The sequence below is a fragment of the Elephas maximus genome, chromosome 6 (genome assembly GCF_024166365.1).
Source record: "Elephas maximus indicus isolate mEleMax1 chromosome 6, mEleMax1 primary haplotype, whole genome shotgun sequence".
Taxonomy (NCBI): Eukaryota; Metazoa; Chordata; class Mammalia; order Proboscidea; family Elephantidae; genus Elephas; species Elephas maximus.
The window spans coordinates 76,737,477-76,751,229 of NC_064824.1; the positions used below are offsets into that span (position 1 = coordinate 76,737,477).

The 13,753-nt window shown below is 36.0% G+C and overlaps 1 protein-coding gene across 1 annotated transcript; it reads left to right on the forward strand.

Moving 5' to 3' along the window:
• The first annotated feature begins 3,268 nt into the window (after positions 1-3,268).
• Positions 3,269-12,938, forward strand: PJVK (pejvakin). Its single transcript, XM_049888990.1, has 6 exons — positions 3,269-3,479; positions 4,212-4,407; positions 5,849-5,990; positions 7,104-7,221; positions 12,191-12,289; positions 12,566-12,938. Exons 1-6 carry the CDS (start codon positions 3,269-3,271, stop codon positions 12,856-12,858), a joined length of 1,059 nt encoding a protein of 352 aa, XP_049744947.1. The 3' UTR covers positions 12,859-12,938.
• The last annotated feature ends 815 nt before the right edge of the window (positions 12,939-13,753 follow it).

The window sequence follows — 13,753 nt, forward strand, 5'->3', positions numbered from 1 at the left end:
TCTTTCTTGCTAACCCTCTACTTTACCAAGCATGATTTCCTTCTCCAGGGACTGAGCCCTCCGGATAACCTGTCCAAAGTACATGACATGAAGTCTATTCATCCTTACTTCTAAGGAGTATTCTGGCTGTACTTCTTCTAAGATAGATTTGTTCCTTGGCAGTCAGGGGTATATTCCATTAATTAAAAGGCGTTAATTCTTCTTTTGGTCTTCTTTATTGTCTTAGTCATCTAGTGCTGCTATAACAAATACAAGCGGATGGCTTTAACAAAGAGATGTTTACGTCCTCACAGTAAAGTAGACTAAAAGTTCAAATTCTGAGCATCAACTTCAGGGGAAGCCTTTCTCTCTCTGTTGGCCTTCTTATCAATCTTCCCCCCAGGATAGGAGCGTCTCTGCATGGGGACCCGGGTCCAAAGGATGCGCTCTGTTCCCAACACTGCTTTCTTGATGGCAGGAGGTCCCCCACTCTCTGCTTGCTTCCCTTCCCTTTTATCCCTTGTAAGATAAAAGGTGGTGCAGGCCACACCCCAGGGAAACTCCCTTTAGGTTGGATCAGGCATGAGACCCTAGGACGTTACAATCTTACCCTAATCCTCTTTAACATAAAATTACAATCACAAAATGGAGGATAACCACGCAATACTGGGAATCACGGCCCAGCCAAATTGATACACACATTTTTGGGGGGACATAATTCAATTCATGACATTTATACATTGTCCAGCGTTCCCATGCATATGAGGCAATTGAAATACCATGGCTTTCGTCAGACGCACCTTATTCGTTGAAGTGACATCTTCGCTTTTCAACAGTCTAAAGAGGTTTTTTGGCAACAGATTTGCCCCATGCAATATGTTGTTTGATTTCTTGACCGCTGCTTCCATGGGTGTTGATTGGGGACCCAAGTAAAAAGAAATCCTTGACAACTTCAATCTTTTCTCCGTTTATCATGATGTTGCTTATTGGTCCAGTTGTGAGGATTTTTGTTATCTTTATGTTGAGCCATAATTAATAATGAAGGCTGTAGTCTATGACCTTCATCAGTAAGTGCTTCAAGTTCTCTGCACTTTCAGCAAGTAAGGTTGTGTCATTTCTATATCGCAGGTTGTTAATGAGTCTTCCTCCAATCCTGATGCCTCATTCTTCTTTATATAGTCCTGCTTCTTGGATTATTTGCTCAGGATACAGATTGAATAAGTATGGTGAAAGGATACAACCCTATTGCCCACCTTTCCTGACTTTAAACCATACAGTATCCCTTTGTTCTGTTTGAAAGACCACCTCTTGGTCTGTGTACAGGTTTCTTATGAGCATGATTAAGTGTTCTGGAATTCCCGTTCTTGGCAATATTACCCATAATTTGTTATGATCCACATAGTCGGATACCTTTGCGTAGTCAAAAACAAGGTAAACATCTTTCTGGTATTCTCTGCTTTCAGCCAAGAGCTATCTGACATCACCAGTGATATCCCTTGTTCCACATCCTCTTCTGAATCCAGCTTGAACTTCTGGGAGTTCCCTGTTGATGTACTGCTGCAACTGCTTTTGAATGATCTTCAGCAAAATTTTACTTGTGCGTGATATTAATGATATCGTTTGATAATTTCCACATTCTGTTGGATCACTTTTCTTTGGAATAGGCACAAATATGTATCTCTTCCAGTGAGTTGGCCAGGAAGCTCTCTTCCAAATTTCTTGGCATAGACAAGCGAGCACCTCCAGCCCTGGTGTTTATTTAAACATCTCAGTTGGTATTTCGTCAATATCTGGAGCCATGTTTTTTGCCAATGCCTTCAGTGCAGCTTGGACTTCTTTCCTCAGTATCATTCGTTCTTGATCATATGCTACCTCCTGGAATGGTTGAGCGTTGACCAACTCTTATTGGTACGGTGACTCTGTGTATTCTTGCCATTTCTTTTGATGTTTCTTGCGATGTTCTATATTTTCCCCATAGAATCCTTCAATATTGCAACCAGGGGCTTGAATTTTTTCTTCAGTTCTTTCAGCTTGAAAAATGCCAAGCATGTTCTTCCCTTTTGGTTTTCTAACTCCAGGCCTTTGCACATTTCATTGTAACACTTCACTTTGTCTTCTTGAGCTACCCTTTGAAATCTGTTCGGCTTACCTATTTGACATTCAAGAGCAAGTTTCAGAGTCTCTTCTGACATCCATTTTGGTCTTTTCTGCCTTTTTAAAGACCTTTTTCTTTCTTCGTGTATAATGTCCTTGATGCCATTCCACAACCTGTCTGGTCTTTGGTCATTAGTGTTCAATGCATCAAATCTATTAAAGATTGGGAAACTGGGATAATGATGGGACAAAAAGAAAATAAATGCAACAGGATCATATTTCAAAGAGATGTAATCCATGTGTCCAGCTTCTGAGTAAAAATCTCTATGTAGTATGGTTTATACAGTTACTTAATGTTTCTTTAATTTAGTATTTTTTAAAGATTGGCATACAATTGTTCCACTATATACTGTGAATTTGTATTTAGTATTAAGTACTTGGTTTTGTAACATAAACCCATTGCTATTGAGTCTATTCCAACTCATAGTGACCTGACAGGGCAGAGTAGAACTGCCCCATAGGGTATCCAAGCCTGCAGTCTTTACAGAAGCAGACTGCCACAGAGTGGGTGGTGGGTTTGAACTACTGTCTTTTTGGTTAGTAGCCCAGCACTTAACCACTGCGCCACAGCATACAACAAGGGAAATGAATGGGAAATGCTAAAACAATAGGCTATATATCATAAGAACGCAATACAATTTTCTGTTGCCAAAATTGGATGAAGGAATTCCCTTTTGACTAAGTCCACTGTAGCTGGTATCCAGGGCTAATGTTAGTGCCTAAATTGCATTATCTTCCATAGAGCTATATATGCTCATCTCAAAACTCACTCATTGGTACCTGCAAACCACTACTAAATGTGACCCTAATCAAGAACATTGGTTGTGTTTTAAAATAATTAGTTTTCTGTATATATTTTAGTGCCGTAGACTGCCATTCCAAATTAAACTTGCTTTTGGTATATCATTTTACAACTTTGATCTATAATTCATTACCTCAGCGCACGCGGGGAGGCTGTGTTGTGAATTCTACACTGGTAAACTACTTGGTGAAAACCATGCTTTGGATTTCTAATGTATGTAAATATATTTAAAATCAAGCTAGGTTTAATTTTGTGCCTGATTTTCTACTTTGAAAATATGGATTTATTATCTGGAGGTTATAGTTGATGACATTTTGATCTTATATTAATAATATGTTTGCTGCTGCTACCAAGAGCTTTGTCAAGCAAGTTGGAGATGGAGGGAGATTAGTTCCTGTTCCAAGCCTCAGTGAAGCTGACAAATACCAACCCCTAAGTCTGGTGGTAAAAAAGAAGCGATGCTTTCTGTTTCCTAGATATAAATTTACCTCAACACCTTTTACACTGAAAGACATTCTCCTAGGAGACAGAGAAATTTCAGCTGGTAAGTTTAAATGTCTGTTTGGGAGTTAACTACTCATTCAACTGTATAATTGTAACCTAAACACAGGTTGTATATATTACTAGTGTTAGTGATACTAACACACGTTTTTATTGATAAAAGCAACTTTTATTACAATAGTAGTAATAATACTAAGACTAATGATGCCTGGAATTTATATAAGAATTAAATCTCGTTTGATTGGTGAAATAATTTCCACATCTATGAATTATTTTCTAAGATGTTTTAATCAAATTAATGTAGACTGTAAGAAAAAAAAAAAATTTATGGGGGCATTATTTGGTCTACCTACCTCAAAGAGTCAAATGAACTATTGGAGATGTAAGTAATTTGTAATTATTTATTACAATACAGTTATTACCAATGGTAAACTAAAATATGTTTATGGGCTAGGTTAGAAACAAACAGGTTGACATTTTGACAAATTATTTCTTATAAATACTTGCCTTTATTTCAACCACCCAGTGAGTCTTTATGCTTAAGAAGTTCTGTTGACTGAAGAGGGAATTGGAGTTCATTTTAAGAATTCTGGCTGTTTATTTCTTTTTATTGGCATATTAATTGAATTGCTATTTTAAATCTTGGTTTAAATCGTTGCCCTTATTAACATTTGGGTGTTTTGAGTCTTAAATTGTAAAGTAACATGTTACTAAATGTAATTTACCTTAGATGGATTTAAGACATTTAAAATATACTAATTTCCTTTTCTTTAAGGTATTTCATCTTATCAATTACTGAATTATGAAGATGAGTCAGATGTTTCACTCTATGGAAGGCGGGGCAACCATATTGTGAATGATGTTGGGATTAATATCGCTGGATCAGATTCCATTGCAGTAAAAGCTTCATTTGGTGTAGTAACCAAACATGAAGTGGAAGTATCAACATTACTCAAGGAAATTACTACACGGTCAGTATAATAATCCTTAATATATTTGAACGTTTCCATTAAATATTTTAACTATATAAACTTCACTATAAAATATTTTAAAACATTGGCCTGTGTTTTACTAGTGTAGTTCATTTTTTTGAAACACTGCAAATTAGTGTATCTAAGTCTTGGATTAAAAAAAAACCAAAAAACCATACCCATTGCTGTCAAATCGATTCCAACTCATAGCAACCTTATATGATAGAGTAGAACTACCCCATAGGGTTTCGAAGGAGTGGCCAGTGGATTCAAACTGCTGACCTTTTTGTTAGCAGCTGAGCTCTTAATCACTGTGCCCTCAGGGCTCCAAACTTTGGATAAAGGTAGATATTGAAAATCATTTAGCTTAGGGAATTTTTAATTGTTCCAAAAAATTGCTTTGGCTCTGTGCACATTTGCTAAATTATTAGACTGAAAGAATACAGGAATCTGCCTGCAACAAATATACTAAGAGATTCCTCTCTAAGAGGCTCCTATAATAAACACACTTTAAGAAAATAGAAAGGAGAGGCAGAGTATTAAATTTCTTTTGAGCATACTTTCTGATTTCTTTCAGGCTTTCCTTGATTTGCCTTTGTTTTTTTTTGAATTGTAGTGCAAATATACACAATAATACATCCACCGATTCAACAGTTTCTTCATGTACAGTTCAGTGACATTAGTTACATTTACCATGTTGTGCAACCCTTATTTATCCCTATCTTTGTCCTAGTATTCTACCACTATTAATGTAAACTCAGTGCCACCCATGCAAAAAAAACCCCTTTTCCACCTCCCTTCCTCTCTCCCCTGGTAACCAGTAATAAGCTTTGGTTTCTATAAAACCACTGCCATCGTGTGGATTCTAACTCATAGTGACCCCATAGGGCTTCCGAGGCTGTAACTCTCTATGGACACTGACTGCCACATCTTTCTCCCCAGGAGCCTCTGGTGGTTTTAAACTGCTGACCTTTTGGTTAAAAGTCGATTGCTTTAACCACTGCACCACCAGGGCTCCTTTGGTTTCTGTATATTTGTTAATTTCATGTAAGTGAGGTCATACAGTATTTGTCCTTTTGTGACTGACTTAGCTCAGCGTAATGTTTTCAAGGTTCATCCATGTTGTAGTGGCTGTCAGAACTTCATTTCTCTTTATGGCTGAGTAATATTCCATTCTATGGTTGTACCACATTATTTGTTTATCCATTCACCCTCTAATGGATCTGCTAATGGAGTTTCCATTGTTTCCACCTTTTGGCTACTGCGAAAAGTGCTGCAGTGAACGTTGGTGTGCATGTGTCTGTGTGTGTTCCTGCTTTCACTTCTCTGCTTTGATTTACTTTTAGTTAAAATGGACTGTGAATGGATAGCAAAAACTGTCCCTCATTCTATGGAATTATATGTTATTGGTTCTTGTGAATGTCTTTCTTCTTTATTTTAGAAAAATTAATTGTGACCACAGCTTAATACGTCAGTCAAGGAGCAGCAGAAAGGCAGTACTGTGTGTGGTCATGGAAAGCATTCGAACCACACGGCAGTGCTCACTGTCTGTACATGCTGGAATCCGTGGGGAATCAATGCGGGTAAACCACACGCATTAGGCTTCTCTCACTAACTAAAATAGAGTTTTTGAAAATTGCTCAATTTCCATTGGCACTTGTGACTGCATATATTTTGAACAGATATTGAGATTAAAGAGCTGCAATTGCATAGGGTTTTGCATAGTAGTAGTTTTTGTATCAGAATACGAAAAAAAGGTCCAAAAAACTTGGATTCTGAACATGTGTAATATTAATGCAACGAAAACACTAATCCTTGTAAAATAATGTGCATACTGGAGGTCTTCTTTTTTTACTGTTCAAATGGTGTTTTAAGAATAAAAATTGCTCAAGTTGAATTTTTTTTAAGTGATAGAGTTTATACTTTGAAATTTTAAAAGTTGATTTATATTTTTGCATTAAATTAAAATAATTATTCTAAAATAATTTTATCAGCGGCCAAATATTGTTCATTCAACATTAAAACATTTTTTAAAAATCTTGGAACATTATTTGTGTTAAACTTTCAGCTCAATTTTGATATTGTTTGTCCTTGCCAGTCAGTACACCTAATAATGACTTGATTGACTTTATTAAAACCAACAGATAGAAAGATAGGTTACATGATAAATTTTTCAAGTCTTCACAAAAAATGTTCTGTTCAGTAGCTACATTCAGCTACCTGCCAAATTCTGATTAAAATTAGATTATTTTGGAGGCACCAACTGAAATTAACTTGAAAATAAGTTGGTGATTGCTTTGGAAAGCTGCTGAAATAGTCTTCCTTGAAAACAGTAGACAGAGTGGGCTGAAAAGCTTCAATTTTAACTCTTAACACAATTGCCTTCCAACATTTGCAGTTGGAAGAAAAAAAGACTTCTAATCCAGAGAGCATTCTGATTGTCGTAGCACTAATACTATTGGCACCAATACCAAAGTAAGTGAGATAGTGGTGAGGTATTTCTTTAATACAGATCATGAGTCTCAGGCGGACCTCTGCTATAAACAGTGTAATTCAAGTAGAATCATTCTTTACTTTGAGAGGCATTTTTTGGTTTTGGGGAGGTTTTCTGGGTAGAATTGTAGTAGGTGTTTTATCTTTCAAAAAAAATATCCTTGCATGTTATGATGCTTAATGATTTTATTTACTTATTATAGTTTCATTTTATGGATGAACAGAATCCCAGAGGACGAGACAAAGCTATTGTTTTTCCGGCACATACAACCATTGCTTTCAGTGTTTTTGAACTCTTCATTTACCTGGATGGTGTCTTTGGTGAGTGAACGATTTGCATCAAACACTGAAATGAATATATTTTTGCCAATTTAATTGAATGCTCTGTATCTCACTCTTTTCTGTCTCTGAATGTCGGTAATTCATAGAAGAGCAATGCCCTCAGCACTGTCAGCCTTTTGCATGGGTGAAGTAGCTGGGAAACGTCCTTGCTTCCCTAATTTCCCAAACTGTCTTTTCTGTAGACTCCCCACCCTCACCTAAATGCAATCCACTGACAAAGTATTCCTTGACTTACTAGGGGATGTAATAAAATAACAGGTAGTTTTTGATGGTGGCAGACAGAGAAGGAGATAGACACTTAAGATGCGTGAAGGTGTCAGGGCACCCAAACTAGGACACCTTAGTGTAAGGACTTTTCTTACTTCAGTTTTACCTATCGTTGACCCAACTGCCTTTTGTGTCCCCCTTCAAATAACTTTAAAAGTACAAGTGCTTCATAAAAACTGTCCCTCTGTGTTGTACCACAGTGAAGTTTACTTTAGATTTGTGCAGTTCATGGATTTCATTTACTTCTTATTACAATATAAAAGAGTCCTATTTCAATTAAACATCTATTGACTATCTACTAGAGGCAGTGGATTGTGCAAACAGGTGGTGCGAATGGTTAACATGTTTGCTGCTAACTTAATGGTTGAAGGTTTCATCTATTCGGTATCTCAGAAGAAAGGCCTGGCAATCTACTTCCAAAAAATCAGCCACTGAAAACTCTATGGGGCACAATTTTATTCTGACACACATGGGTTGCCATGAGCAGAACTGACTTGATGGCAAATGGATTTTTGGCTTGGCTGTAAGCAGTATGTTAGCTTTATAAATAATACTTTTGCTTGAATTATATACAATAGTGGCATCCTCCCTTAGCCACACACACACTGTTGATAATACTCCCTTAGCCAGAACTCGAGAATGAAAATGGCAGAGGTAATTATGAACATTCTCCACTGCTTAGGGTACTCACTGACCCCAAGGTCCACAGGGGCTTTTGAGGAATAACAGTTGTGGCTGCCAGGAAGGTGGGAATTGGAGAGTCTTGGGGCCCAAGGGCACATTATTATTTTAGGCATGGCATTTAAACAAACAAAAACATCTCCATGGCCCTTTGTTAACAGAGGACTGAGCAGAGAGGAAAATGAGTTTTGGACTTCACAAGCTTGCTTCTGAGTCTGGAAATGTGATAGAGTAAGAAATAACACAATCAGGCTTTGCTGAAAGTAGATTCTTAGTCACTCACATCAGAGTCTTTACATTACCACATCCATGTAAAAGTTTCTATTTTAATTTATACTTATGTTCAAAATGTGTTCTTCCTCAGGCTACACATTCTTGTAACACCAGAACTGAGGAGCGTGTAATCAGATAGCAATTGCGTGTAACGACTGGACGGGATACAATCCCTACGTTCTGTAGAAAACATCTGTGCAATCTGGCCTACAGTTATTTTGTGCGCATCATGTGTAATTTAGATAATCTAAGGTCACGTGATTTTAAATTTTCTTTATATGGTGTCTTATTGAATTTTCGATGGACATTCATTGTGTGCTTTGTAAAGTTTCAAGAATTTTGAGGGCTAAATGATGCCATTCATTGCACTTCTTAAAGTTAAATTTTATGTATTTTTTGAAAAGTAATATTCACATGTTACACAATACGGAGAGTACAAAAGTTATAAGTACCATGAGGGCTAATTAGTCTGTTACGATGTACTTTAAAATCATTGTATTTTTTTCCTTAACAGTTACAAAAATAATTAATGTTTATTGTGGAAACTTAAAAAAAAATACTGTTAACACTGTGACTTAAAGTTAGCTCTTTAACAAAGTGTTTAATGGCTCTAATTTTTTGGATGTTGTTATTGTTGTGTGCCGTTGAGTCTATTCTGACTCATAACAACCCTATAGACAGAGTAGAATTGCCCCATAGGATTTCCAAGGCTGTGAGCAGATTGCCAGGTCTTTTTTCCTGCAATTTTTTTTATATGTCCCAAATATGAATGATATTATAGTATGCATAGTGTTTTATAACTCATTTATATAACATGAGCATTTTATGCCATTTGTTTAGAATTTTATTTCAAATGTCTACATAGCGTTGAATGTTATGGATGTACCATTATTTATCTAATCATTTCCCTATTGTTGGATATTTCAATTCCAATTTTCCACTATTTTAAGTACCCTATTGTGAACATCTATACACTTAAATTTTTACATGTTTCTGAATCCTTTATAGTGAATTCCCAGAATGTCTAGGTAATCAGGTATGAAGGCTTTTGAAGATGTTTTTATTCATGTTGCTAAGTTACCTATCAAAATGATTGTCCTACTTCACATTTCCACCAGTAATGAGAATCCCCATTTCCCTATATCTTGTTAATATTGGCTATTTTTATTTAAAAAAAAAAAATTACCTGTCAATTTAATCAGTAAAATATTCTTAGGTGCGGTTTTCTGTAGTGCCATTTTTTAAGTCAGAAATACACCCATAACTACTTTATGTAATCTCATAGTTTACTCCTGGCAAAGGGGGCTGGTATAGTAAGTAAGCTGTAGTGGACATAGATTGGGGTGTTTGAGGTATGTATTTATAATTTTTTTTTTCTATCACCCGGTGGCAAATGTACAATTTTCTTAGGAGACCAACCAGGACAAGTCCAGGTGTAGCCCAAAGACCAGGCAAGGGAGCCCCCTAGCTATCATAATTTGCAAACGTTTTTAGACCTGTTTTTGTTTCTGCAGTTCTGTGGGAGGGATTAAGAAGTTCAGAAAGAAAACTATCTGCTAAGTAAACCCTATTTGGAACCCTTTAGGTGTAGGTTTTTATATTTGTATCGATTGTATGGAGGAGTGTCAAGTGACTTTATATGTATATATTTATACACGCACACATGTATAATCAGTGTATACATATACATGTATATGTGTGTATATATAAACCTCACTTATTGACTGTCTTGTTATCTGACATTTTGTATTTATGACAATAGTAAAAAACCTTATCTATTTTGTTCATTAATGACGTACATCTGGCAGTGACAAATGCTGAGGTGCAAGGTGAGAGTAATGCTGCTGTGATAAAGTTATGTGTCAGCTTGGCTAGGCTGGTTTGGCAGTTCTGTTATGATGTAATTTGGCAGGTATCTAATGATGTGGTTGTCCTCCATTTACACATAATGGTGACTACAGGTAATGACCTGGTCTTTGGAACCTAACCATATCGATACGTGAGGAGAAGGTGTGTATGTGTGTGTTTGTGTGTATATCTATGTATACTGGTAAATATACATGTATATTATATAGATATGCTTGCGTGTGTGTGTGTGTGTGTGTGTGTGTGTGTATATGTATTCCTGGTGGCACAGTGGTTAAGAGCTCAGCTGCTAACTGAAAGGTCGGCAGTTCAAATCCACCAGCCGCTCTTTGGAAACCTTGTGCAGCAGTTCTACTCTGTCCTATAGGGTTGCTATGAGTCAAAGTCGACTTGATGACAATGGGTACACACACACACACACACACACACACACACCCCATGATGCTTGGTGAAGTAGAAGGTCAGCAAAAGAGAAGACCCTCAATGAGATGGATTGACACAGCGGCTGCAACAATGGGCTCAAACATAGCAACAACTGTGAAGATGGCACAGGACTGGGCAGTGTTCTATTCTATTATACATAGGGTTGCTGTGAGTTGGAACCGACTCAACTGCACCTAACAACATATTTATATCTTTGTGCTATATATATATATATATATATATATAGTTAGTTAGTTGCCATCGAATTGATTTCAACTCATAGCAACCCCATGTGACAGAGTAGGACTGCCCTATAGGGTTTTCTTGGCTGCAATCCTTACGGAAGCATATTACCAAGAGTTTTTCCTGCAGAGCTGCTGGGTGGGTCTGAACCACCAACCTTTAGGTTAGTAGCTGAAAGCAAACTGTATGTGTATGTGTATATATATGTAAATATGTATATATAACTAATAACCTAGAACCTAGAATTTTAAATGTACATATAATTTGACCTTACACTTCTAGGAATTTATCTTCCGTATATACTTACACATATGTGAAATGACACGGACACAAGGATATTCAGTTTGTTATAGCAAAATATTGGAAACAATTTAAAGATCGATTGTTAGGGACTAGTTAAATGATGGTACATACACACAGTACCATACTATGACGTCATTAAAAAAAAATGAGGTAGCACTATAAATCCTGGCATGGGATAATCTCTAAGATATTTTAAAGAATAATGTATACAGTATATAACTATTTGGGTCTAAAGAATTTTATACACATATATACATACATACCAAACAAAACCAAACCTCTTGTTCTCAATTTCGATTTGTCGTGACCCCATGTATTACAGAGTAGAACTGCTCCACAAGGTTTTCTTCACTATAACCTTTATGGAAGCAGATGGTCAGGCCTTTATTCTGGGATGCCATTGAGTGGGTTCCAACTACCAACCTTTAGGTTAGTAGCTGAGAAAAAACCATTTGGGTCACCCAGGGACCTTACATACATTCATACTCTGTTATGTTTGGAAAATGCATGGAGTGTTTCTGGAAGATTACACAAGAGACTGTTAACAGTGACGACCTTTGGGGTGGAAGACTGAGGCTGGGGCAAAATGGGAGACTTATTTGTCACTGTATCCCCCTTTTAAAATATTTACTGTAGGAAGATATCTATAACAACACATTTGCCATTTCAACCATTTTTACGTGTACAATTCAGTAACTATAAGTGCATTTACTGTGTGGATGCCCTTTTTGTACTCTCTGTATTGTGTAACGTGATTACTTTTCAAAAAATATGTAAAATTTAACTTTAAAAAATGCAACGAATGGCACGTACCAGAATTTATCACCCACAATTAAAGCCTGCAATAAAATGAGTTGTTCAAATTATATTATCCTCTATTTTTATTTTTTAGACCTTTGTGTCACTTCAGTGTCAAAAGGAGGATTTGAAAGGGAAGAAACGTCAACATTTGCACTGTTCTACAGATTGAGAAATATCCTATTTGAAAGAAGTATGTCAATTGAAGAGTACTTTGAATGTATTTTTTCTTCTTGGATTTACACGAGATTATTCATTAATCCTGCTTCTTAAGAAAAAGTATTTTGAATGTATTTTTTCTTCTCGGATTTACATGAGATTATCCATTCCTTAATCCCGTTTCTTAAGAATTTAAATTTAAAAGCCGAATAATTTCATCACTGAATAGTTTAAACTCATATATTTAGAAGTGAAGTCTGGGTTATATATTTTTTATTTTGACTTCTAATACATTCCTTTGTCCATTTAGATAGAAGAGTGATGGATGCCATTTCTCGCTCACAGCTTTACTTGGACGATCTTGTTTCCGACTTCTATGACAAACCTCTCAGTATGACTGATATTTCACTCAAAGAAGGGACTCATATCCGAGTTAATTTACTCAACCACAACATTCCGAAAGGGCCCTGCACACTCTGTGGAATGGGGAACTATAAAAGGGAGACGGTTTATGGGTGCTTTCAGTGTTCTGTTGATGGACAGAAGTATGTGAGGCTTCATGTAGTTCCTTGCTTTGATATTTGGCACAAGAGAATGAAATAAAATGAAAAGTGAATATACCTTGCTGATGTTTTAGGTGCAGTTGTGCCATAAACCTTTCCAAAATTATCTAGGTTCGCTTTGATGAGTTGTGACAAAATAAAAAGCAGTTTTAATAATATTGTTTACTATCAAAGAAGTTTTAAATATAAATTTCACAATATAGATGTTACTTCATAAAATTTGCCAGTCACTTTAGAAACATTTTTTGTGATTTAGGTCTATCATTTTAGAGAACAACTTATATAATTAAGAAGTTTTTTTTTTTTCCCTAAATATGTTTTCTTTTTTATTGTGATAAATATGTATGTATCAAAACAGTTGCCATTTCAGCAATCTTCACATTTACAGTCCAGTGACAAAAATTACGTTCATCATGTTGTTCCACCACCAATTTTCTTTGTAATCAGTCTTTAATCCTACATTTAAGGATGACTTGAATGCACAGGTAGTGACTTGATGTGCTTTAACTTTTGCTCTATTGTCTGGTAAAATGAGAAAAAGGTGTTAATAATTTAATGTAATCCTAAATCTTTAATTGCAGTGTCAAGTTAAAAGCACACTGAGCTCAGCACAGGGTTTTGTGTACACAGTTAACAGGGTGACCGATACTAGTGATGGGCTGCCAGTCTGTGATGTATGTCTGTTCTCTAGCTGTCTCCACAAAACTCACTACTATCATTTTAAAGTTGAAGCAGGTGAGACATGTCCTTTTCTATCCTTCTTTGAAAATGTTTAAAACATTTAATGTATTTAGTTCTGAAAGATCCTTTTCTTTTACTCTGCAGGACATCTGAATATTTCATATACCAACTCAATCTAGATTATTAATTTACTATATACCCTTATTAAAATAATTGCAAAAATACTGTTCAAATTCTAAAACTCAAAATGTATA

Excerpts from the sequence above, each read along its gene's own strand:
- PJVK (XM_049888990.1), top strand. The coding sequence starts at position 3,269 with ATGTTTGCTGCTGCTACCAAGAGCTTTGTCAAGCAAGTTGGAGATGGA. Across the intron at positions 5,991-7,103 it reads TCCGTGGGGAATCAATGCGG|TTTCATTTTATGGATGAACA; the intron begins GTAAACCACACG and ends TACTTATTATAG. Across the intron at positions 7,222-12,190 it reads TTACCTGGATGGTGTCTTTG|ACCTTTGTGTCACTTCAGTG; the intron begins GTGAGTGAACGA and ends TTTATTTTTTAG.